Source organism: Barbus barbus, assembly GCF_936440315.1.
Source record: "Barbus barbus genome assembly, chromosome: 1".
NCBI lineage: Eukaryota > Metazoa > Chordata > Actinopteri > Cypriniformes > Cyprinidae > Barbus > Barbus barbus.
In genome coordinates, this window is record NC_136729.1 from 562,501 (window position 1) to 588,417 (window position 25,917).

General features: G+C 44.8%; 1 protein-coding gene across 4 annotated transcripts in view; it reads left to right on the forward strand.

Annotated features, from left to right (window-relative positions):
* The window catches only part of nrxn2b (neurexin 2b), a 711,451-nt gene that overhangs the window by 314,297 nt on the left and 371,237 nt on the right, over positions 1-25,917 (forward strand). For 3 of the 4 annotated variants that reach the window (XM_079427101.1, XM_079427100.1, XM_079427102.1), the window contains one exon: positions 9,887-9,910. The exons of the other annotated variant lie outside the window; for it this stretch is intronic. In XM_079427101.1, coding sequence (XP_079283227.1) covers positions 9,887-9,910 — 24 coding nt within the window. The remainder of the gene's footprint in view (positions 1-9,886; positions 9,911-25,917) is intronic. 4 annotated transcript variants of the gene reach the window in all.

Here is a 25,917-nt window from a genome sequence, read left to right on the forward strand (position 1 = left end):
ACGGGACACATACAATTAAGCTTCTGCTGGTCGGGCTCCCTGAAGGGAGGAGGACAGAAGCCTCAGTGCACCGTGGAGGAAACGTGTAACTAGGGGGTGTCTACCCACTGACTGACCACATACACCTTAATGTTGGAGTGGGTTAACCCTGCGGAGAGACGGGCCTGCAGAAACTCCAGAACTGTACCAATCGGGCAGTTAACTGGGTTGAGCTGGCGGTCTCCGCACCATGAAGTGAAGAGTGTCCACTTCAGGGCGTACAGTTTCCTCGTAGAGGGAGCTCTGGATTGGAGGATGGTCTCGACAACCTCGGTTGAGAGACCGGAAGCTATGAGCTGTGCCCCCTCAGTGGCCACACTCACAGCTTCCACAGCTCCGGGCAAGGGTGGACGATATTGCCCCCCGCCTGTGAGAGGAGATCTCTCCGGACGGGAATCTCCCATGGAGTGCCGTCGAGGAGAGAAATTAGGTCTGATAAACCATACTCAGCCTGGCCAGAACGGCGCTACCAGTAGTAGACTGACCTCGTCCCGGTGCACTCTCGCCAGAACTCCCGGGAGCAGAGCGATAGGGGGAAAAGCGTACAGACGAAGCCTCGGCCAAGTCTGCACCATAGCATCCAGTCCCAGAGGAGCCGGAGGAGTCAGAGAGAACCAGAGGGGACATTGAGCTGATTTTATAGTCGCAAACAGGTCCACCTGGCCAAAAACTCTTCATATCTGCTTCACCACCTCGGGGTGAAGCATCCATTCCCCGGGCCTCAGCCCCTGTCTCGACAGAACATCTGCTCCCACATTGAGATGCCCAGGAATGTGCACTGCTCTTAATGAGAGGAGTTTGCCCTGGGACCACACAAGGATCTGGTGCACCAGCTTGTACAAGGGTCGCGACCGCAGACCTCCCTGGTGGTTTATGTACGAGACCACCGACGTGTTGTCGGTGCGCACCAACACGTGGTGACCTCTTAGGTCTGGGAGGAAGTGTTCGAGTGCTCGAAACACGGCCAGCATCTCCAGCCAATTGATATGCCATGTCAGATGGCGGCCACTCCACAGACCGCGGGCAGGGTGGCCACTCATGACTGCTTCCCAACCGGTGAGAGACGCGTCCGTTGCTAACGATAACTGGCGCTCCCAGCACCGGGGCCTGATTTAAAAACCAAGGTTTCCTCCACGTCTAGGGCTCCCACACACCGTCGAGAGACCCTGATCATGCGAAGTGGATTCCCCTCGGGGAAAATCCCTTGGTCTTGAGCCACCACTGTAGGGGTCTCATGTACAGCAGGCCAAAAAGTATCACATTGGACGCAGCTGCCCTCAGACCCAGCAGTCTCTGAAACTGCTTGACAGTGAGTGACTGGCCTTCTTTCACTCTCTTGACTGATGTGAGGATCGACTGCATCGTGGTCGGATCCCACACTACGCCTAGATAAGTGGTTCTCTGTACTGGAGAAAGCACACTTTTCTTGGCGTTCAGTCTTGACCCCAGGTCTTTCAAGTACGCGAGAACGACACCTCGATGTCGAATCGCCAGCTGCTCCAAATGAGCTAGAATCAACCAATCGTTGATGTAAAAGTGTGGGGTGAGAGTGCAAGGCCAACGGGAAGAACCCGATATTGGTAAGCTTTGCCCCCAAAAGCAAACAGCAGGTACTTCCTGAGAGTGGGAAGGATGGAGACGTGGAAGTATGCGTCTTTTAGATCTAACGTGACAAACCAGTCCTCAGACTTGATCTGCTAAAGTTTTGAGCATCTTGAACTTCAGCCTGCTGACTGAGCGGTTCAGCTGATGCAGATCTAAAATAGGACGCAATCCTCTATCCTTCTTGGGAACTATGAGGTACCAGCTGTAGAACCTGGACTTTCGTGAGGAGGGACCACCTCGATGGCCTCCTTCCTCAAGAGAGTACTCTACTTCTCGTTCCCTTACCAGAGCCTGCTCAGGGCCCACCTGAGTGGGATTCACACCGTTGAATTGAGGCGGAGGAGAACCAAACTGGATTCTGTAGCCTCTCTCTACAGTATGCAGGATCCATGGAGACACATTTGGCAATAGCCAAATAGTCTACTAAGGGAACCAGTCTCTCGAGACTGGCTTCTGGTGTACCCAGAGCGGCTTGCTCGGTGTCCTGGAACGGCACACCGGCAGGAGACGGCCGAACTAGCTGCTCTAGAGACCCCCGAAGGGGCAGCGAGCTTCTCAGTTCCGCTACGTTTCCGGACGGAAGTAACTGAGAGAAGCGCTCGCTGGACACCGCTCCGCCCTGGAACACTGGCAAGGTTGGCAGACCGATCTCCTGAGGGCACTGAGGAAAGACGGGCACCGTGTACCGCGGTGTATGCCGAACTTCCCCAGAGGGGCCTGCCCTCATGAGTCCTGGACCATAGCATCAGGACTGCCTCAGCTGAAGTGTCCTATTGAGACGATGGTCCTCAGACCCGCATCATTTATAGGAAGACTAGACTGATAGAACCAGAGCCTGCACAGGCAGGACCCAATGAGACATGCTTAGCAGGGGCTCCCTCACCGCCAGGTGCCTACTGAGGGAACCAGTCTCTCGAGACTGGCCTCTGGTGTGCTTAGAGCTGCTAGCTCAGTGTCCTGGAACGGCACACCGGCAGGAGACGGCCGAACTAACTGCTCTAGAGACCCTAACTGCTCTAGGACGTTTTAGCCAAAGACTATCCAGCGAGAATGACGATCCGCAGATCCGCCTTCTGCTAGAAGCCTTTGGCCCGGGAGCGCGACTCTGACTCCAATATTATCGGGAGTACGAGAGATGATGCTCCCTAAATGAGGAGCTGGACCACGGTTGGGGCTGCTCTGCCCAGCAGCCCCTGCTGATCACCTCAACCTCCTCAGAGGAAGAAAGGTAAAGCATCGTGCTCTTGACAGAGCATCTTATTTATCATATTTCTTAGAGCCAAGTTGCATATATATCTATATATCAGGCATTTATGTAATACATCTAATTTGTGCATTAATGACTTAATATTAATATTTAATTATTAAATAGTTCACTAACTACAGCAAATCAAGTACCTGCACGCCGTTGTTGTTGTTGTCTCGTCTCCCCTCAGATGCGCTGCAATTGCGTTCCTGCGCGCAATTCTCAAAACGTCCACAAGATGGCGGTGTTTATCAGGGAATATTGATATCCGATTATGGAAAAATGCTTAAATATTGGGGAAAATATCGGTAAATCGATATATCGGTCGATCTCTAATCATGAGCACAAACTGATGGAGTGAACACAGTCCAGACGCTGATGACTCAGCGAGACGCTTCATTCGCACGCACATAATGAATGCTCATGAACAGAAACACAAACGAGCTTCACATATTGTACACATATAGGCGATTCTTCAGCTATGCCCACTTTTGTCCTTGTAAACTGCATGTCTTCCAGTTAGTATTTGATGTGTCCTAAATACAATCTTAAAATCACATTTTCACATTTTCTGCATACTTGCACCAAATTACACCTGGATTGGAAAAAAAAATAGGGATATTTACTTTGTTTTTGTTTTTTTTATCTCAATCTCTGCACTGACACCTCTCTTAAACTAGCTTTAGAAAAACAAACCTTTAATAGGTCAGATGGAGCTGATGCTAGCTTTATAATAGCTGTAAAGATGCATTGTCTATAATGCAATTGGAACAGTTGTTTTTTTATGCTGTGAAATGGCATGTTATGTTGGAGGTGCTTTTATTTCTGTAATTTTTTTATTTTCTTTTACTTGTTTAAAGCACTTTGGTCAGTTTTAGTTGTTATATTGGTGCTATGTAAATAAATAAAAAAAAAAAATCATTTTTTTATTTTCAATGAATATTGAAGTGGTTGATCCTAGTTTCATCTTTTTTTTTTAATAGTTGATATCTTAATGATGAATTTTTATAGTCTAAGATTAAAAGTCTGGGTTTGGAGTGAGTAAAACAGTAAAATTAGTCAATAGTTGAAGGAAAAACATTTTTAAATTGACCTTACCATACGAAATGAATTGAACTCAACCACTGGGACAAATGTGTGTATAGCTGAAGAAACACCCTTTCATTCTCGGTTTCTTTCCACATGTCTGAGACACACACACACACACACATAGAGAGAGAGAGGGAGAGAGAGATTGAATAAAAGTGAAGAATGGTTCAATACGGCTCCTGCAATTGGCAGCTGCAGATAGCGGCGTGGAGATGCGATCGATTTCACTTACGGTCCTTGCTCATTCTGCCTCTGCTCTGGTAATTGTAATTGGAACGAATGTCTTGTCACCCGTTATAAGAACGATTGTAATTGGCTGCTGTGGCACGAGGGCGTGTCCGCTGTAATAATGCCTATTGCTATTGGCTGATAGTGTGAATCCAGAGAGGAAACAAAAGGGAACATCTTTTGTCCGCCACTGAATTCAATTACACACTCTTTTTTCTCCTCAGAGAACAAACGAGAGATGCTTGGGTTCAGAATCACTCTTATAAAAACAGCTTAACCAGCTTTGTTGGTTTATGCTGGTTTAGCGACCCAAAACTCCTTCAAAGTCAACAAACTGAGACCAGCAGACCTCCTCAGGCTGCTTTTCAGGGGATTTAATGGAGGATTTGAGCCGAACGCACCATCAGACACCAGAGAATACATTCATACATGAAGATGCAGATTAATGACTGAGTGTTTGGGAGACGCGTTTAATTCTAGACGTCTTACTGAGAAAGTAAAGTTGCACAGGATTTGTGCAAGGAATTCTGGGATAGCAAATATCATCAGCTCAATGTAAAAGCATATCTCAGCGTTTCTATTATAGATCCACCATGATAAAAACAAAAGTGTGTGTGTGTGTGTCAGAGGTGGCTGGTTTATTGATCTGATTCAGACATACACTGACCTCACATTTACTCAAAGCTGTACCTCAGATAATCAATAGAGTAACTGTGACATTCACTAACACAGAGGAGGAATTCTCCTTTAAAGTGTGTGTGTGTAATATATAACAGTCAGAATGAGGGAAATAAATGGAATTCAATGTAATAAATAAATTCAAGGCTGCAGCACAACATCGCCACCAAGTGGTGAGCAGCAAAATTGTGCAGATGTTTCTCCACTTCCCGTCCTTAGATCCAATCCAAGCTCTGAAAACCAACACATCCGAGATGCTGGACAGATATTAAGGTACTTTTGATAATTAAATCAATAATGAAAATCTTTGATTAAAAAAATAGGCCATTCTAATGTAATCTGACTGTTCTACTCAGTGTTTGTGTATTTGAATGTTTAGCAGTGTTAGGATGAACTGAAGTCATGCGCAAAAAGATATACATTTTACAAACGAGAACAAATAGCTGACTATGGGGTCAGAAAAAATCATCTTAATTTAAAAGGAAACAAGATGATTTTTCTGACCCCACTGGCAGATATTTTTACTTGTTAATCATAAACTCACTTCATTTTGATATTTTTTTTCAGAAAACAAGACTTCACATCTTCAGTCGTTTTGCATCTCATATAAACGTTCATAAATCAAGATGAATTTATTCATGTACTGGAAAACAAGATAAATTCTCAGAAGTTGTGGATCAGATCAGCTTGAGACTGATGTAAGGAAACAGTCTGATGCTGATTTCTGTGTGTTTTGATGATAAATACACCGCCGTCAGACTCTTCAGATGGAGCTGCTGTATTTGATTGCAGACGTTCTTTTCTTAACGGATGCTGTACATGTCCGGTGACTATCTGAGGTTCGATTCTCGCTGCCATTTCTTGGAAGAGGTCGTGACAATTTCTCCTCAGCGTTTCTATTATAGACTCACAGGGAGCCGCTACTGAGAAACAACATAACGTCGATATTCCAGCGCAGGTGAGAGCGAAACATGTCAGAATACAGACCAGAGATCTGATCATATAACAGCACAAACCAGCACTTCAGATCTCTGTGTGTGTGTCTGCGAGTCAAAGCACAACTAAAAAAACAAACACTTCAATTGAAATCAAATAAAATTACTTCATTTCATCTAGCTGTTAAAGGAACATTTCTCAATTTAACTTGTACTATAATAAGTAAAACTGGATAAATACTGTATAGACATAGAAAACTGACAGCAAAATTACTACAAATAAAAATGAAAAAGCTGTTCTACAGTTAGCCTTATATTAACCATGTTCATACTTTTTTAAAATGAATGGATTTGTTTTCACAATTAACAGATTTATGCAATGCATTTTGAAAATGATTATTTAAATGAAATCAAATAAATGCAATTAGTTAATAATAAACTACATTAACAAAATTATGAGTAGAAACAATTTTCACAAATTTCACCTTCAAATAAATGGCAATTATAACACATTGAAGTAGTAAAAATGAAATAGTATTTCCTTGTGAAACATACTCCCTAAAATCTTTGTTTTACAATTAAAAAATTTTTTTTTTAGACTGTATGTCATGCTTACTGTCTTGAGCAAAGCGCACGAAGATGAAGATTAAACAGTCTTTAATAAATCCATATAGGCTAATCCACACAACGAGGGCTGAAAACACACGTATACAATAGACAAGACCCCACAAACTAAGACTGAACTAAACGGAAGTTAAATACACGTGCAAATGAGAATAATAAACTAGACACAGGTGAACAGAATGGCACAATCAAGGAAAGAACGGGAAACTAGGTCAACAGAACGAAACAAGGCAGAAGAACTGAAACGGAGTGCAGAAATTTGACCTTTTCATTTATGTTTGACAAATGTTAATTTAAGCTTATTACTTTGTTCATGTTAAAACTGTCTAATCTAATCGGATGTCAATTTTATATGCCGTTCAAACACATCAATCTTAAATGTACTTTTTTTCTGCTTTGGTTCAGAATAGCTCAGAACAGAGTACTCAGTGATCATCAGAAATTAGTCAGTTATTGCACTTACTGATAATTCACATACTGTCCACACTGCACACTGGTTTTTGTGTTTTTCAAAACGATATTCTAAATATAACCATAGTACAATCAGAGAACTGCTGGAGCAGGCTGCAGTGATTGGCTGAGAATGTTTGAGAGCGCAGTGCTGATTGGAGGTGGAGTTTTCCTCAGCCTCTCCCTGCCATCCGTCCCTCAGCAGCTCGATCTGTTTTCCCATCATTCTCTTCTCGTCTTGTAATTTGTCACCTAGCAACGCCATGGACTGACTCTGATTTGTGGTTTGATTGTTTCAGTCTGTCTTTTGACTGCGAGAGACTCAAACACTCCGCATTTCAAATTTAAATGAACACGAGCAGCTGGATTATTCTGAAATAACATTCATCACTCAAAAACTCTTTAATCTAGTTTAAAATATGTGAATTATTAAAGCAAGATGTCAGAAATACAGCGAGATTGAATGCTGGTTGACCAGGATACATGTTCTGACTGAAATATAATTTATGGCATGTTAATCGTCAACACACAAGACCAGAACAAAAACAGAATCACTGAGAGACTGAGAAGCCTCTTCATCCTTCACACGGAGATCAAGTCAAGTCAGCTTTATTGTCAATTCTTCCACATGTACGGCACATACATACAGAGAATTGAAATTGCATTACTCTCAGACCCTTGGTGCATACAGTTAACATTAAACACGTTCAGATACAGATAAATACAGTTTAAACTGTATACTGAGAATGTACACTGTAAAAATACACTGAGATGTGCTGATATGTTTGTATGTTCATACAAATTCATGTCCTGCTTGTTGTGTATGTTGTTGTTTTAGCTCATTTAATATGCGCTGTGTGTCACACATATTCATGAGAGCCAAACCTGCTTCATTATGGTAATCCAGATGTGTGTGTGTGTGTGTGTGTGTGTGTGTGTGTGTGAGAGAGAGTGTGAGCGAGTGTGTGTGATCTTCTCTGTGATCACAAACACTCGATCAGCTTGGTTTCTTGACAGACGCTCAGGTCATATTCACAGATTGTGAAAGTGTATTTTCATATTTCTCAGCGGCTCTATAAACACTCACATCCGTCACCTGTTTCTGGAACAATATGTGTTCTGAGAAGCTCTTTACAAATCAATCAAACTGAATTATGTTTTGGGCCACAAAGAATCAGCATCTGCTCGAGTCGTTATGCTGTCTGTCTGTCTTCAGCTCCACACGAAGGGAAGTGTTTTAAAGACCGAAAGTGGATGGACATTTTTGATCCAGACTAAACAAATAAATAAATAAAATACACACAACTATGTATTTTATTAATTTGTTTTAAAAATGAATAATAACAGTTCATATTTATTAATGCAATATTTATTATTATATCTCACTGCTGTTCAAAAGTTTGCAATCATTAAGAATTTTAATATTTTTAAAAAGTTCCTTTTGCTCACCAAGGCTGCATTTATTTAATCAAAAATACAGACCAAAACACTAAATTTGTGAAATATTATTACAGTGTAAAATAACTGTTTTCTATGTGAATATGTGTTAAAGTGTAAAGTATTTCTGTGATCTGCAGCTGTATTTCCAGCATCATTACTCCAGTCTTCAGTGTCACATGATCTTCAGAAATCATAATAATATACTGATTTACTGCTCAACAAACATTTCTGATTATTATCAATGTTGAAAACAGTTGTGCTGCACAATATTTTTCAGGATTCACAGATGAATAGAAAGTTCAAAAGAACAGCATTTTATTAGAAATAGAAATATTTTGTTACATTATAAATGTCTTCACTATCAAAATAAAAAAAATACTGACCCCAAACTTTTGAATGGTAGTGTATCTAGTGTATATTTATTATTTATTTGTGTTTTGCACCGTTCTGCACAGTCTGATCGATTTCTTTCAAGCTGCAAAAGTCTCAGTTTTAATCTGATCACACACATCACTATGTTGCTCTTCTGGATCTCAGCACTGAGCTCTTGTGTCTTTGGTCTCAGCAGGGTTTCACTCAGGAAAGCGTCTCTGTAAATCCTCCTCTAGACTGCCGCTAACTGTTACTCAGAACTAATTTAATGTATTCCCTCGGAGCAGAAACCTCTGGGTCAGAGGTTAGAGGTCATGCACACACTTCCTGTATGAGCACTAGTGCGGAGGCTTGGGTCTGAGGCTGGGTCTGGATCAGAATCTGCATCTTTATGAGATCTGGATGATGTTTTGTAATCACAATGGACTTTTCTTCCAGGTCCGAGATGGTGGCACCGTATGATTCTTTCTTAACGTGTTTTGTTAATGAGCTGTTTTGTTCCTGAAGATGCTGTTGATGTGTCACTGTTTAACTCAGTTGTGTTTTTGCCTCCTTTTAGTCATCAGCCAGAGATGAGCAATTTCTAACTTTGCTCCGAAACCCAAGTCTGGCCCAATTGGCCTGTAAAGAGCCCCGTCCGCTAACAGGCCACGCCCACTCACAGGACTAGCCAATCCGAATGCTCTTCCTCTAGCCCCTCCCACTCCAATCAGCCCCTCCCCCGATCTCACTATACCACGTATCCCTTCTTCATGTGGAGAACGGTTGTGCTAACTCTTGTGTCTTCTTACTAACCCCACAGCTTCAAGTTCTTCCAGTTTCATTTTGGATTTTGTGTTTGGTTTTGACCTGTTTGTGTTCCTTTGAAACGACTAACATCGTGTCATTCACGGAATGCGGGTCATCCGTTGTTTTCCAAATTAACTTGCGTACTGACGTACTAACCACAATAACAATACTGTTGTCATGTTTTGGTTTTGGTTGACAAATCCTTCGATGAAGAGATTCTGTTGCTTTAGTTCTGGATTTGGATCTTGATTCTCTTGCACAAAACCCACATTAGGAAAAGAGAGCGCGAAGGCCGGTTTAAGACCGCCGCTCTTCAAAAGGCCTTTATTGACTTCACGATTTGTCATTATTCTATATATTTTCTTTCCCTTCCCTTGTTTTTTTCCTAAAGCACTCAGGCATTGGACACGCTATGGTAAACAAACTGCATTATATGGTAGATATCATTCTAATTGTCTTCTACTTTGGTTTGCCCTGGATTTCCGTTTCCTATTTCTATTCTGTTTGCTTATACTGACTACACAAATCCCCATTGGTATCAAGGTAGCGATCAGACTACAGACCTCCACTCTTTTCGTTTCATTGTCTCATGTGATCATGGTTTTGACTTTGTTTTGTCCATCCTGCATCTCCCCTCCCGTCAGAAAGATCTCGGGTTAAACGCTCGGTTTCTCGCGTGTGATCGTGATCGATTTGTCTGTATAAAGTTTCTCGACAGAGCTTGATGAAAGTTTATATTTAACTGTGGCTGTGCCTCACCTTTACTCAACTTACCCAATATGATTTATTACACTCTTAACCAATTTGAGCGTTAATTTAAATGATCGTAAAATGACCCCAGTGGCAGGCAGTAAGGATTTAAGGAACTCAATAAAGCTGGTCGAAAAAGCAATAGAAACCATCACAGAAATTCTATTGGTTTCCACTACAAATACCATTTCAGACATTACAAACCATAAACTTTTAACCAGTAAAACCATTAAAAATGGTTTTCTCTAGTGTGTTTTGGGACATATTCCATTAGGATTTAGCGGTGTTAACAAACCACCAAGATGACACGTTACCAGTAAAGACCAACAGGGACTATCACAGTTTCCATTAAAACCAATACAAGCCCCATTATAACCAGTAAAACCATTACTAACTCTGTGAAGGTGTCTATTGTTTCTTTCAGCAGGAACTTTCTCAGAACGATTCTCTGAACAAAAATTCTTCCAGTAACGTAAATAGAACTTTCATTCAAAATGATCTGGTCTTTTATGATGTTGGCACAAAAAGGTTATTAATGCGTCGCTCATGGAACATTTTTCTGAAACATTTTTTAAATGTTACTGCTTATCTCAGAACATTCAGATGTTACATCTGTCCAGTCACGTCTGCAAAATTATCAAATTGAATGTTTGTACAACTGAGAAAAAACTGACGTTTTGAACGTTCAGAAATAACGTTTTCAGTTCAACATGTTTTTTGTGAGCTGAGGTGTGAATATTCATTTGAATGTTATGATACTGAGTGTCTCTGGTGTTCAGCATCACATTAGCTGATAATGACAGCTCTTTTGATATCAGGCTCGAGGTGATGCTTGGCTTCTCCTGGAGCTCCTGCTCTGCAGGTGGATTTATGGCCCGGTTCAGAGCAGGCAGACCGGGCCGTAACACAAAACCCCATTACAAGAGACACTCAGATTTACTCAACAGATCAGAAACACAGCGATCAGAGCCCGACCCGAGCCGAACGCTTTTGGGTTTGTGTGCTTCGTTAAGTCACAGAGACTCACGCCAGCGTGAGTGATGATTTCATTAGTGTACGTACCCATAGGACAACTAGCCTAATTATTAAACATGAACAATTAATTATTACTGAAGTGCAGTAGCCTCTATAACTTCCAAGGGAGGTGTTATTGATGCCAGGAAGCTTCACAGCGATAGCGTTTGTTCACGAGAATCGCCTGCAGATCTGCGCTTTATTGAACTGTCAGACCAAACCAGTGCTCTTTAGCATAAGTCATATACTATTATAATTAGCTTTCATTTAAATACTTTCCATTTTCATTTGAATTGTTATTTTAGTAAAACATTTTTTTTTTCATTTCTATTTAGCTTTATTTGTATTTCTTTTCAGTTTTAGTAATTTTAGTACTTCAACTCGTTTAAGTTTCTTAAGGTTTAGATCTAATATTTATATTTTTAAGTATCATTTTGTTTAACAAAAACAATGTTAAATGGTTTTATTTTATTTTTCTTTCAGGTTTAGTAATATTAGTACTTAAGCTTAAACTTATTTACATCTAAATTGATATTTCAGCTTTATTTAAAAAAAAAAAAAAATGTTTGTATACATTGTTTCATTTGTTTTTATTTCAGTTGTAAATTTTATTTCATTTTAAAATTTTAATTCCTTGATTTTCATTTTATGTAAAGCACTTTAAGTTTCCATTGTGTATGAGATGTGTTGTATAAATAAACTTGCCGCCTTTTAGTACTGCAACTTATTTAAGTTTAGGTTTTTAGAAGTTTACATCTAATATATATATATATTTTAATTGTATTTCAGTTCTATAGTTTGAGTTTACAGTAACAACACTGGTTCAAACACGATGTGAGGCGTGCGTCGCTGAGCTTTAGCTTGAGCTGTAGCTCTTTACTGCCTGTCACTGGACTAGTCAAACACGAGGCTCCGCCCACAGCCCCGCCCACAGCTGCATGGCATGTACACTCTTACTCTGGTCCAGTGATATGTGTGTATGTATATAGTCACATATATGCATATTTCTGATCTAGCAGACCCTATAGAGATGAGCAATGCCCCCTTCTGACAGGAATAACTTCACATCAGGGCTCAGTAGATCCAGTCGAAGGGTCAGCGTGATTGACAGCTCCAGATCATCCCGGACCGCTCACATTAGTATGCAATTATACCGATATAATGAACTCTGGCGGGGGTCCGGCACTCTAGAATAACAATGTTTTCGAGGCAAAGACAGCCACACTCGGGTAACTGCCGGCTCGTTCCACTCATGTCTACATCACGTGAGGTCTCCGAGCGCACGTCGCCGTGTGGCTTCTCCTTTTGTGTTTCTTTGGTATCTTCAGTACGGTTGTGTGCATGCTTCATCCGCTTCATCCCGTTCACCGCAGCGAGAGGGAGTCTGCGATGCCCAAGCCGAACCAGCCAAAGCGTCTCGGCTTGCACGCAAACCTGTGGACTCAAAGCGCTCTTTTTGTTGTGTACTGCCTCAGATTTAACCCCTTAATCAACTAAATGTCGCCGTTCCTCCATCTGTGGCGTGCTGTGACTCTGACTCTCTCCGCCATCGGCTTGCGCTCAGCGTTTGCTTTGCCCTTCATCCGCAGCTCATTCCCATCCATGCCATCTTCATTGGCTCACTCAGCTGCATGGCTTCTTCCCCATGTCGTGACTCTTTTGGATGGTTTATCTTGTTTCCTCTTAACCTCAAAACCCACCAGACGTGACAATTCGGACCAATCTCTCTCGTGGAATCAAGTCACAAAGGATTTCACCAATTGACTGCTCTACTAATTGACTAAAACCCAAATTCTGTTACTAATCCGAATGAAACCTTTGTTGTAACTGTACTAACAACCATTTTTGTGTCTGACCTGCTCTTCTTTACTAAAGTACTAACCTCCAACCCCACATACTGTACGAGCACCACATGAGCTCCGGTCGCCCCAGGCCTCCTCTCCCACTCCTGACCCCTCCGTCTCACTAACTCCTTTGGCTAGTTCGCTCCCGAGCTCGCTCCACTCATTCACAAACTGCGTTCAGGGCGTTTTCTAGCTGCCAGCCACTTGTCGAAGGACCTCGCTCGCTCGCTGTCTGCGTTCATTGTGTGTGTCTCTGTTTTTGATGGGTGAAGGTAAGTGATTTCAGAGAGTCGTCTCTGGAAAGCGTAGCTCTGGAGCTCAGGTAAGAACAATCACGGCGCAGTTATAACGGGATGAATTTACTGCATACAGTCCACTCTGGGATTGGTATTTGGACTGATTGAGGACGGATATTAAGTGAAAGTCAGTGGGGTTCAATGTCGTTTGGTCCTCAGTGTCCTTCAAAATATCATCTTTAGTGAAAGTCAGGTTTGAAATCATGACAGAATGATTGTGTGGTGGTGAATTATCCCTTTAAAATTTAGTAAATATTTTCTTGTGTCACATGATTCTTGGTTAGTCTGACTGATAAGGTGTATTGTTGTAGTGCATTGTAATATCTTAGTGTTTCGTATTTTTGTCAAGAGTATGTTGAAATCACGTGATGATTGTCTGAAGCAGTGTAAGCTGATCTGACTGATGGACAGGCGGTAAATGCTGGAGTGCTTCAGACCACTGGATCATACTCGTCTTTTGTGCATTATGAAGTCAGTCTGAATTTTGTCTTTGGATTTCAGATGATGAGAGAGAAGAACTATTTCTGTTTAGTGTCATGATTTTGATTTTGTTGTACAGTAAGTGTTCAGGTTTGATTCTGTCATGCCTTCATTTTTTTTTGTTAAATTTACTTGAGAACTGAATATAACTATATATATATATATATATATAAACAACATCTGCAATTCACTACAGGTAAATATGGTAAAAACAACAACAACAATAAAATAAAAATAAAATAACTAATAGACATCTGCATAATTCCATAAATTGATTGATTACATGAAGAATTGAAACCTTTTTTGTATAATGTCAGCAATGGTCAGGAAATGTTATATAAATAAGTGTGAATGAAATATGAACAAACCCCTCAGTAAAACCCTTCAGAATACAGAGAGGAATAAAACTGCTGAAGTGGAGATAAAACTCATTTTGAGGAAACTGCCTTTAAAGATATGTACTGTAAATGAAATCTACAGACACAAACTCTAACTTAAATATGTATTTTGGGGATATTGATTAAGGAAATGATATTTTGCAGGTTTATATTATGATGGTCCGTTAACAGATACGGTTCAATTGATTTTTATCAGAATAGTTTGCTGTATTTTTGTCCACCCTGAAACCCCTTCCTGAAATGCTTGATGATGTGAGTGATGGATGGCCGTGTTTCAGGCCGCTCAATCATTCTCTGTGTTTTTGCAGTCAGTCTGAATCTTGTCTGTGCTTTTTGTACAAACTCCGATCTCGAGGAAGCTGCTTTGAGAAGCTGAACGTGATTGAGATGTTTGACGGGGGTTGGATTCAGTTCCCAGCTGATCTCGAGACCTGTTTGAATGTCAGGAGATGCTCAGATTCAGCAGATCGGGTGTGTTTGCACTGTTTCGTTCAGTAGCTGATGACTTCAGACCTGAACCTCCTCAATCTGAGCTGCTTCAGATTTTGTATTTCTGGTTTCTCTACTTACTCCATTGATAGAAACGAGTGTTCATATAGTGTTTACAATATAGAGTTGTTGGTTTAATTTTGGTTTTCAGAAGTCTGCTTCTCGATGTGCCTCTTCATGTGTTTGAGCTCTGTTCACACTGACAGACGTTTGTCAAACGTTATTCCTAGCTTTTGAAAATCTGATCAGTGGTTAAAACTAAGTTGTTATTCAAAGCTGACAATCAATCAGTTTCCTAGATACTAAAAATTATTGTTTGTGCATCAGTGCAATAATAATGCATCATACCAGGAGCAAGATGAAGAGTTATTAATGCATGAATCATACTGACACATGTATTTATATATATATTATTGACACCAGACTTTTGAACATTATGTGGCCAGAAATACATCATAAAGTAAGAATAAAATCACAAATTTCTCCTCGTGTTTTCTAAACCGGGCAGAGTTGTTGTCTTGTGTGAATGATGCTTTAGTTTAGAGAGAGTTTCTCTCTGTGTGACGTTGTGACACTGATCATGTGTGTGTGTGTGTGTGTGTGTGTGTGTGTGATGTGCAGGAGCTTCTTTCAGACTGATGTGATGGTGATCAGACCGCTCGGGTCCGAGGAACAACAGTTTGTCTGTGGCGGCTCGTTTGGCCGAGTATAAATGAGCTGCCAGCGCTCATCTAATGCAAACGGCTGGCGCTCCAATGCATCAATATGAAATAATTATTTCATGGCTGACAGGTGATCAATTTTGCCAGATGTATTAGAACGGCCCGATGACAAGAAGATGGAGGATTTTATCAAGGTAGTCACTGCGCTGTGATATTGTGTCTTCACACTCAGACTGGTTAGTGTGGTGCTGTTAACCGGACTCAGTTAACCAGACTAACGAGAGTCAAACTGAACTCTCAGATCACGTGATTCTACAGAAACAGATCTATGAGAATGTCATGGTCTATAGTGTCTAACGCAGCACTAAGATCAAGTAATACTAGCAATGAGATGCAGCCTTGGTCTGAATCAAGAAGCAAGTCATTTGTAATTTTAACAAGTGCAGTTTCTGTGCTGTGATGGGGCAGGAAACCTGACTAAAATTCTTCATAGAGATATTTTTTGCAAGAAGGAGAACAATTGAGCAGACACAACGTTTCAAAAATTTTAGACACAAACGGAAGATTTGAAATGGGTCTGTAATTTGCCAGTTCATTAGAATCTAGTTGTGGTTTCTTAATAAGAGGCTTAATAACTGCCAGCTTGAATGGTTTTTGGATGTGAACTAAAGATAACGATGAGTTAATAATATTGAGAAGCGGTTCTTCTGCTACAGGTAAGAACTCTTTCAGTAGTTTAGTGGGTACAGGATCTAATAAACATGTTGTTGGTTTAGATGCACTGATAAGTTTATTTAGCTCTTCCTGTCCTATAGTTGTAAAGCACTACACTTTTTCTTTGGGTGCGATGAATGAAGCTGAAGTACTAGACGCTGTAAAATCTACATTTGTTATTGTATTTCTGATGTTATCTATTTTATCAGTGAAGAAATTCATAAAGTCACTAATATTATACTGTGAGGGAATATTTTGATCGGGTGACGTCTGGTTATTTGTTAATCTAGCCACTGTGCTGGCAGCTTGTAAAGCCTGTCTATAGCTGGACATACTGTTTTTCCACAAATTTCTAAAAACTTTCAAGTTAGTTCCTCTTCAGGAACTCGAGCTGCATCCGAAAACCGAGCTCTGATACAAGTGTAATCTGTCCAAATGATGGGCAAGACGGTGGTGGAACCGGCGTCAGCTTTTGCCATTCAGCAACCGCTACTCTGGTGTGTCTGTCGACCTGTGTGGTGAGTAAACTTATTTAGTGTTGTTTGTCCTTTCACAGTCACTTGAAAACTAAGCACTTGGGTGAGAGCAGATCGCATTACAGGCTGTGTGTTCTTCACTGCTGGGGATACAAACAGTCCGTGTGTGGTCTGCTTGAGAGCAGAGCACGCAGAGTCAGCTCTTGAGGGAGCGGTGGCTGCACTCGTGGGAATCGCAGATGAATCAGGTGGAGGGCATGAAGACTTCCTTTCCCATCAGATCCGCTCTCTGGGATCGGAAGCCCGCCTCACGGTTTCTTTCCCCCAGAGAGAGAGGGCTCGATGCTCCGCCTGTCTTCCTCCAAGGGGGTGGACGTGAAGGACGTCGATAAGCATTATTTGCATAAGCATATTATGAACGAGTTTGCGCTGTCAGCTCTAATGGGGCTGATTGTGCTTCTCCCCACCTTATGATCTCGCAGTTCTGGTCCCGCCGCTGCTGAGGCACAGTGGCGAGTGAGATCACGGGGATTGCATTTAGATCTGGCGGACGGGTTGGAGATGGGTTCATCGTGTCTCCACCTGCATTCCACCTGCACACCAACTAACCCCCTTTTTGAGTGAGAGTGACGCATGCATTCTAGTTCATTTCATGCTCCCGGGCCGAAGTCTTCTAGCAGAAGGCGGATCTGCAAACCGTCATTCTTGTTGGATAGTCTTTGGCTAAAACCTCCTGCTGCCTCGCCACCCCTACGGGGGTCTCTAGAGCAGTTAGTTCGGCCGTCTCCTGCCGGTGTGCCGTTTCCAGGATACCAAACTAGCCGCTCTGATTACACCAGAGGCCAGTCTCCAGCGACTGGTTCTCTTAGTAGCCACCTGGCGGTGTGGGAGCCCCTGCCAAGCGTGTCTCATTGGGTCCTGCCTTGCAGGCTCTGGTTCTACCAGTCTAGTCTTCCTAGAAGATGACGCAGGTCTGAGGACAGTCGCTTCAATAGGAGACTTTGGCTGAGGCAGTCCTGGTGCCCATGGCCTAGGACTTATGAGGGCAGGCCCTGCTGGGGAAGAGTGGTATACACCGCAGTATACAGTGCCTGTCTCTCCTCAGTGCCCTCAGGAGATTGGTCTGCCAACCCTGCCACGTTCGGTGTTCCAGGGCGCACCGATCTCCAGCAAGCATACATCCCAGTTTCTTCCGCTCGGAAACGTAGCAGTGCTGGGATGCTCGCCACCCCTTCAGGGGTCTCTAGAGCAGCTAGATTACACCAGAGGCCAGTGTTCGGGAGACTGGTTCCCTTAGCAGGGGGTTCGTGAGGTTTGCTTTGGGGGAAAAGCATACCAATATCGGCTCTTCCCCTCGAAATGGTCACTGCTAGCATTGTAGGCCTCCTCTTGCTGCTGAGAGTTTTCAAGGCCTCCGCTTGCTAGAGCTCTGCCGGGACAGTCTGTGAGTGGTAGGCCCCAGGTGAGCCTCCTTACAAAAGCCCAGCATGTGGAGCGTAGCAGGCCTCCTCTCGGTTTTAGAGAGTCGTTATGCTGATGCCTCTGCTCCTAGAGCCTGGCCATTTGGCTGGCCTCCACTCGCCAGAGCTCCGCTGGCCCAATTTTGTGAGGGATAGCTGTACCTCCTCTCAGGATGCCCAGTGTACGGAACGTAGCAGGCCTCCTCTCGATCTAGAGAGTCATCATGCTGAGGCCTCCGCTCCAAGAGCTCGGCTGTTTCGGCGAGTGTTGTCAGGCCTTTAGTTGTCAGTTGTCAGTTTTTAGAGGGCTCCTCTCAATTCAAGAGTCGTCATACTGAGGCATCCGCTCCAAGTGTCGTCAGGCCTCCTCTCGCTCTGAGAGTTTTAGAGGCCTCTGCTTGCCAGATATCCACGGGAGCAGTTATGTGAGTGGTAGGCTCTAGGTGAGTCGCCTTACAAGATATCCAGCATATGTAGTGTAGCAGGCCTCCTCTCGATCTAGAGAGTCGTCATGCAGAGGTCTCTAATTCAAGAGCTCGACTGTTTCGGCAAGTGTCGTCAGGCTTCCTCTCACTCAGAGAGTTCTAGAGGCCTCTGTTCGCTGGAGCAAGAGGAAACTATACGCCCTGAAGTGAAGTGAAGTGACATACTGCCAAGTATGGTGACCCATACTCGGAATTTGTGCTCTGCATTTAACCCATCCATAGTGCACACACACAGCAGTGAACACACACACACCGTGAACACACACCCGGAGCAGTGGGCAGCCATTTATGCTGCGGCGCCCGGGGAGCAGTTGGGGGTTCGGTGCCTTGCTCAAGGGCACCTCAGTCGTGGTATTGAGGGTGGAGAGAGCGCTGGACATTCACTCCCCCCACCTACAATCCCTGCTGGCCCGAGACTCGAACCCACAACCTTTGGATTACGAGTCCAACTCTCTAACCATTAGGCCACGACTTCCCCCAGTGGAAGTCTCACTTCATGTTGCGGAGGTTGCTAACGCTTGCTTCATTCCTAGAAGCTGACGCCGGTTCCTCCTCATGTGCTTTATGCTTCCTGGCCATTATGTCACCCGCCCGTGACATCTCGCCCATCCTTTGGACAGATTACACTTGTATCAGAGCGCGGTCATACTGGAAGCGTTCCCCTAGCGTTTTCAGATGCAGCGTCTCGTTCCCTCGAGGAACTAGGGTTCCCTATCTGTCGGTCACTACGAGTTATGTCGTGATGAAATAGGGGATTTACTTGGAAGCCCCGAACATCTCTGACTTAAGAGAAAACGCCAATGAAAATTGGTTAGTGGATTTTGCATACCTGAGCCACTCCCTGTACATACGGGTATAAAAGGGCAACAGGTGCATCCACTCATCAGATTTTTGCTTCGGAGCCAAGTGGATGAAGACTGTGCTGCTCTCCACAAAGCCTCATCTTTGTTTTGTTCCTGGTTGGCGTCACGGTGCAGACAGCGGAGTCCCTTTTCACCAGCGATTCCCCTGGGCACTTCAACTGAAAGAGCAAATCTAAAAGAGCAAATCATGGACGATTGCGTCTTTTTCAAGATGCCGTTTCGTCCGTGTCCTCTTGGTTGCGGTCGTTTTCTGTCCGCGGATGATGGACATGATTGTTGTCTTCAGTGTCTGGGTCTGGAGCTGCAGCTGCGTTTGTGGATGACTCATGTGCCTGTTGTGTGTGTATGAGCATGACATCGCTGCGATCTCGACTTTCCTTTCTGAAAGGATTGGCACCCTCTGCCGCCACCCGTCCCGGTCTCTCTGGCTCGAGCAGAGGACCGCCGGCTGGCGCTCTGGGAGATCTGAGGGTTACAGTAAGAGACTCTCCGCCGGGTACCTCTCTTACCCCCTCAAGCAGCGAATGTACCATCCGACTCCCGGGTGATTTCGCTGGTTCGTCCCACGGAACGCCCAGCATTTCATTCGGTGCGCCGCCCGATGATAGGATGTCGATCGCAGCATCGGGGGACGGATTTACATCCTCTGAGGATGAAGGTGCAGCGAGGCTGCCCCCCTCGGGTGTGGTCGCCACCGCTGCACCGGACCCAGAGTTGACGGCCATGCTTGCCCAGGCAGCTGTGAGCATCGGGCTGGAGGTCAACAGACCGCCCAGTCCCGAGCCCTCGCAGCTGGATGATTGGTTTCTCGGAGCGGGTCGCGGCTCACAACCGCATTCTACTCCAGTGCCTTTCTTCCCGGAGGTGCATGAGGAGCTGACGAATTCGTGGATGGCCCCTTTCATGGCCAGAAGCTGCTCGCCTGTCTCCTCCGTCCTCACTACCCTCGATGGCGGGGCTGCCAGGGGGTACGCGGGCATTCCCCAGGCGGAGAGAGCAGACGCGGTGCACTTGTGCCCACGAAACCATCAACTCTACCGTGCGACTCCACCGGGCAGGGACACCGGCAAGGGATAGAAGTATCGCTTTTTATTTTAGTTTTTCCATTTATTTGTTTATTATTGAAATGTTATATGCATGTGTCAATTTTATTTAATTTCTTTATTTTCTTAAACATGTAGGTATATAGTATTTATAGAGTTGTAACTTTTAGTTTTAGTTACTTTTTCTTATTTGTAAGTCGCTTTGGACAAAAGCGTCTGCTAAATGACTAAAAGTAAAAGTAAAGTAAGAAACGCCGCCACTTGGAGGAATCGTCCGCATCTCCCGTCCAAAGCCTGTAAGCTGACGGCTGCTCTTGCGGCCAAGGCTTATAGTGCTGTGGGCCAGGCAGCCTCTGCCCTGCATGCCATGGCTATCCTGCAGGTACCCCAAGCCAAGGCACTCAAACAAATGCACGAGGGTAGTTCCGACCCGGGGTTGATGCAGGAGCTGCGCCCGGCGACTGACTTCGCTCTACGAGCGACGAAAGTCACGGCGCGGTCCCTCGGGAAGGCAATGTCTACCATGGAGAGCGCCATCTCTGGCTCAACCTGGCGAATTCTCGACGCTCCCATCTCCCCAGTTGGGCTGTTCGGCGACACTGTCGAGGGACCATCCATCCCTACTCCCCAAGACCTCCCAAGTACAGCGGCATTCTCGAGACCTCAGTGGTAGCTCAGAACGCTCCTGTCTTGCGCGAGGAGATTACTGTCCTCCTGGCAAAGGATGCAATCGAGCCGGTCCCTCCAGCCGAGATGAGGCAGGGGTTTTACAGCCCTTACTTCATCGTACCCAAGAAAGGCCGTGGTCTTTGACCAATCCTGGATTTGCGAGTCTTGAACCGGGGCCTGCACAGGCTCCCGTTCAAATTGTTGACGCACAGGCGCATGATCAGGTGCATCCGGCCCCAGGATTGGTTTGCAGCGATTGACCTGAAGGATGCTTACTTTTATTTTTCGATCCTTCCGCGACACAGACCGTTCCTACGGTTTGCGTTCGAGGGTCGGGCATGGCAGTACAAGGTCCTCCCCTTCGGGCTCTCCCTGTCTCCCCGTGTCTTCACGAAGGTCGTAGAAGGCGCCCTTGCCCCGCTAAGGGAAGTGGGCGTTAGGATCCTCAACTATCTCGACGACTGGCTCATTCTGGCCCAGTCCCGAGAGCAGTTGTGCGATCACAGGGAGCTGGTGTTACAGCACCTCAGCCAGTTGGGGCTTCGGGTCAACTGGGAAAAGAGCAAGCTCATCTGTCACAACAGATGCCTCCAGCACGAGCTGGGGCGCTACATGCAATGGGCAGGCAGCCTCGGGGCTCTGGACGGGGCCTCGACTGCTTTGGCACATCATTTGCCTGGAGCTGTTGGCAGTGCATCTGGCCTTGCGGCAGTTTCGGCCACTGCTGCTAGGCAAGCATGTGTTGGTCCGTATGGACATTTCTCTGAGGAAGGAACTCCTTTCTCAGGGGCTCGGCACCATATGGCACCTGCGTCGAGATCTGTGGAACCTTCATGTGTGGCTCCTGGACGGGACGTGGCAGACTTAAGTGGTCTACAACAGGCCGTGGTAGACATCATCACTCAGGCTAGAGCTCCTTCAACAAGGCAAGCCTATACACTGAAGTGGAGTCTGTTCGCGAACTGGTGTTCTTCTCGCCAGGAAGACCCCCGAAGATGCACGATTGGAGTAGTGCTTTCTTTCCTGCAAGAAAGTTTGGAGCGTAGGCTGTCACCCTCCACCTTGAAAGTGTATGTGGCTGCTATCTCGGCCCATCACGATGCAGTGGACGGCCGGTCCCTGGGAAAGCATGATCTCATCGTGAGGTTCCTGAGGGGTGCCAGGAGGTTGAATCCCCCTAGGTCACCCCTGATGCCCTCCTGGGACCTCTCTATCGTCCTGACTGGACTTCAGAGGGGTCCCTTTGAGCCGCTGGACTCAGTCAAGCTGAAATTCCTGTCGGCTAAGACAGCGCTCCTGACCGCACTCACTTCCATCAAAAGGGTCGGGGACCTCCAAGCATTTTCGGTGAGCGAAGAGTGCCGTAGTGTGTTTGGGCTGGACTACTATCACATTGTCCTGAGGCCCCGGCCTGGATACGTGCCCAAGTTTCCCACCACGCCCTTCTGCGATCAGGTGGTGAACCTGCAAGCACTGCCTTCGGAGGAGGCAGATCCAGTCTTGGCGTTGCTGTGTCCCGTAAGAGCATTGCGCATATACGTGGACCACACCCGGAGCTTCAGAAGCTCCGAGCAGCTCTTTGTCTGCCACGGAGGTCAGCAGAAAGGGAAGGCTGTCTCCAAGCAGAGGTTGGCCCACTGGATAGTGGTTGCCATCGCCTTGGCGTACCAATCCCAAGGCGCTCGAGCCGTGCCCCCTTCGGGGTGAGGGCTCACTCCACACGGAGTGTTGCCTCCTCCTATGCGTTGGCGCACGGCGCCTCTTTGGTAGACATCTGTAGAGCTGCGGGCTGGGCGACACCGAACACCTTCGCAAGATTTTACAGTCTCCGCGTTGAGCCAGTCTCTTCCCGTGTGTTGGGTAACAGGTAAGTGGCGGGAAGAGTTGGCCGGTGTCACGCTTGCTGCGCCATTCCGCCTCACCGGGGGATACGAGCGCCTTTTTTCCTCCTCCAGTTCAGTTCCTCGGACGGCGAACCCTGGTGGAGTCCTCCAGCACCCCCGGCAGTCAGACTGGGTCAGCCCATGGTCAGCCCCTGTACTCGGCTAGGTGGCCGTATGGCCTGATTCCCTTCAGGTAATCCCACACGTGTATTCGTCCACGGTACGGTTTCCCTCACGGTAAACCCGTGTCTTCCCTTTGATGTCTCCACATGTTACCTCCCTTCGGGAAGGATGTGGCCTCCGTAGCGCCCTTCTCCGGAAGGCTCACTTCCCCGTCGTTACTGCCAAGCTGTAACAATAAATAGGAAAGACTTGAAGCGGTCTTTCATAGAAGGTCGAAATCCCTTCCGATTTCTTGGGAAAAGGAACAGCAGCTTGGCTATCTCCAGCAGCAATGTACTCATTGATCCCTGCGGGCACCAAGATTAGCGAATTGGAAGGTTGCGACCTTCGCATGGCATTTGTCTGTCACGTGCTAGCTTGTCAACATCTGCATGCCACAACATCCATATGACATAACTCGTAGTGACCGACAGATAGGGAACGTCTCGGTTAACCCTCGTTCCCTGATGGAGGGAACGGAGACGTTATGTCCCCATGCCACAATCTTGAACCATCCCTGGTTGCCTAGGACTCGTTCTTGGCTCCTCAGCAGGTAAAACCTGATGAGTGGATGCACCTGTCGCCCTTTTATACCTGTATGTATTTTCATTGGCGTTTTCTCTTAAGTCAGAGATGTTTAGGGCTTCCAAGTAAATCCCCTATGTCGTCACGACATAACGCTCAAGATTACGAGTTTCTTTTTTGAGAGAATGGGTATAACTTGATATGACCATGTTATTTACTGTTTAAAGGGAAGTGGTTAGTCGTGAGATCAGATCAGAGCGAGCTGAAGTGGATCAGAGGTTGATTAAATCTGCGGGAGAAGACTAGTTCACTGAATACTGACTGACGGTAGAGCGTGAAAGCATCTGGATTATTATTGTGATGGTCACATGACCTCAGTATGTTGAAGAGTTAATCACAAGTAGCTCAGAATCAACACTTATTTCACAGTTTTTCCCGTTCTTATGTGAAAGTGTCTGAATGTTTGTCGCTCTGATCAGATAATGAGCGATGGAGGAGATTTTCAGTGGCTCGAGTGCAGTGCATTATGGGAGTTTTGGCAAATGCAGTATTCCATGAATGCAATGTTCATACTATTATTATGATCATAACTCATCTATCTGCTGGTGATAAACCCATGTGAACTCATGCTGGTCTGAGATCAGGGGCTAGATCACCAAAATCATCTTAAGAAAGAATTTAGGAAAGGACTAAAGATAATTTCTATTAAATTTGTGAGAATTTTGCTAAGTGCAGTTCTTGAGCAATTCTGAAGTTATTGTTGAATATTTTCTCAAGAAATGTTCCTAATATGTTGTTTTCTCAAGTCAAGTCAGTTTTATTTATATAGCGCTTTTAACAATACAAATTATGTCAAAGCAACTGCACAATATCAAAATAGGAAAATAGTGTGTCAATAATGTAAAATGACAAGATTAAACACTCAATTTTCAGTTAAAGGCATTTCATTATTGAATTCAGTGATGTCATCGCCCAGCTCAGTTCAGTTTAAATAGTATCTGTGCAATCAAGTCGACGATATCGCTGGAAATGAAGTGATTGTTTCTGATTGTACTTGTGTACTCCTAATCAAATACAACAAGTTCAAAACTTTGATATACACTACTATACTTGATCTTTGATGTACTGCTCAAAGATTTATTAATTTTTTCTTAAACAGAAATTAATACTTTTATTCATCAAGGCTGCATTGAAGAAACGTGACAACAAAGACATTTATAATGTTACAGTAGATTTCTATTTCAAATAAATGCTGTTCTTTTGAACTTTATATTCATCTGTGAATCCTGAAAAATAAAATGTATCACTTTTTCAACAAAAATATTGTGCAGCACAACTGTTTTCAACATTGCTAATAATCAGAAATGTTTCTTGAGTAGCTGAAAATACAGCTTTGATTACAGAAATAAATTACAGTTTAACAGATATTCACATACAAAACATACTCGGTTACTAACGTAACCTCGGTTCCCTTAGATACGGGAATGAGTACTGCGTCGTTAGACGCTATGGGGAAAACTCCTTTTTCTCAGAGGACTGAAGACTTTTTCAATCACGTAGTGTGACTGCACGGCAGTAAATAATTATGCAGTAAATAAAAACGAACCAATGGCTCGTCAGCGGCGCTGCACGAGCCTATGGCAACAAAGCCCGCCAGAGCCTGCCAGAAAGGCTATATAAGCAGGCGCTTCGCCATAGGAAATCAGGCCAATTCAACTGAAGCGACGACCTGAGTCGTGCAGCTGAATGGCATGGCACGGTACGCAGTACTCGTTCCCGTATCTAAAGGAACCGAGGTTACGTTAGTAACCAAGTATGTTCCCTGTCGATACTTCACTCGTACTGCGTCGTTAGACGCTATGGGGAACAAATACAATCCCGCCATGCCATGAAGAGAAGCGACTAATATAAACTGGCCTTGAGGAATAAGGCTCAGAGGGACCAATTATAAGCAGGAAGAATCCTGCAGGAGGCATGAGGACCGAGCTCCTAGAGGTCAGTCCAGCCTAGATATTGTTTCAATGGTCATAAGTACAGCCTCAGCACCAGGAATGGGGCTAAGAGCGTTCTTGTAGAATCTGGCAATGCCTGAGGGGACCGCCTAAGATAAGCGTGTGTCCTTTAAGCAGAGAGAACCCGAGCCTGTAAAGCCGGGACATCCAAGTTATAGAACCTGGCAAATGTGGACGGCGAGGCCCAGCCGGTCGCC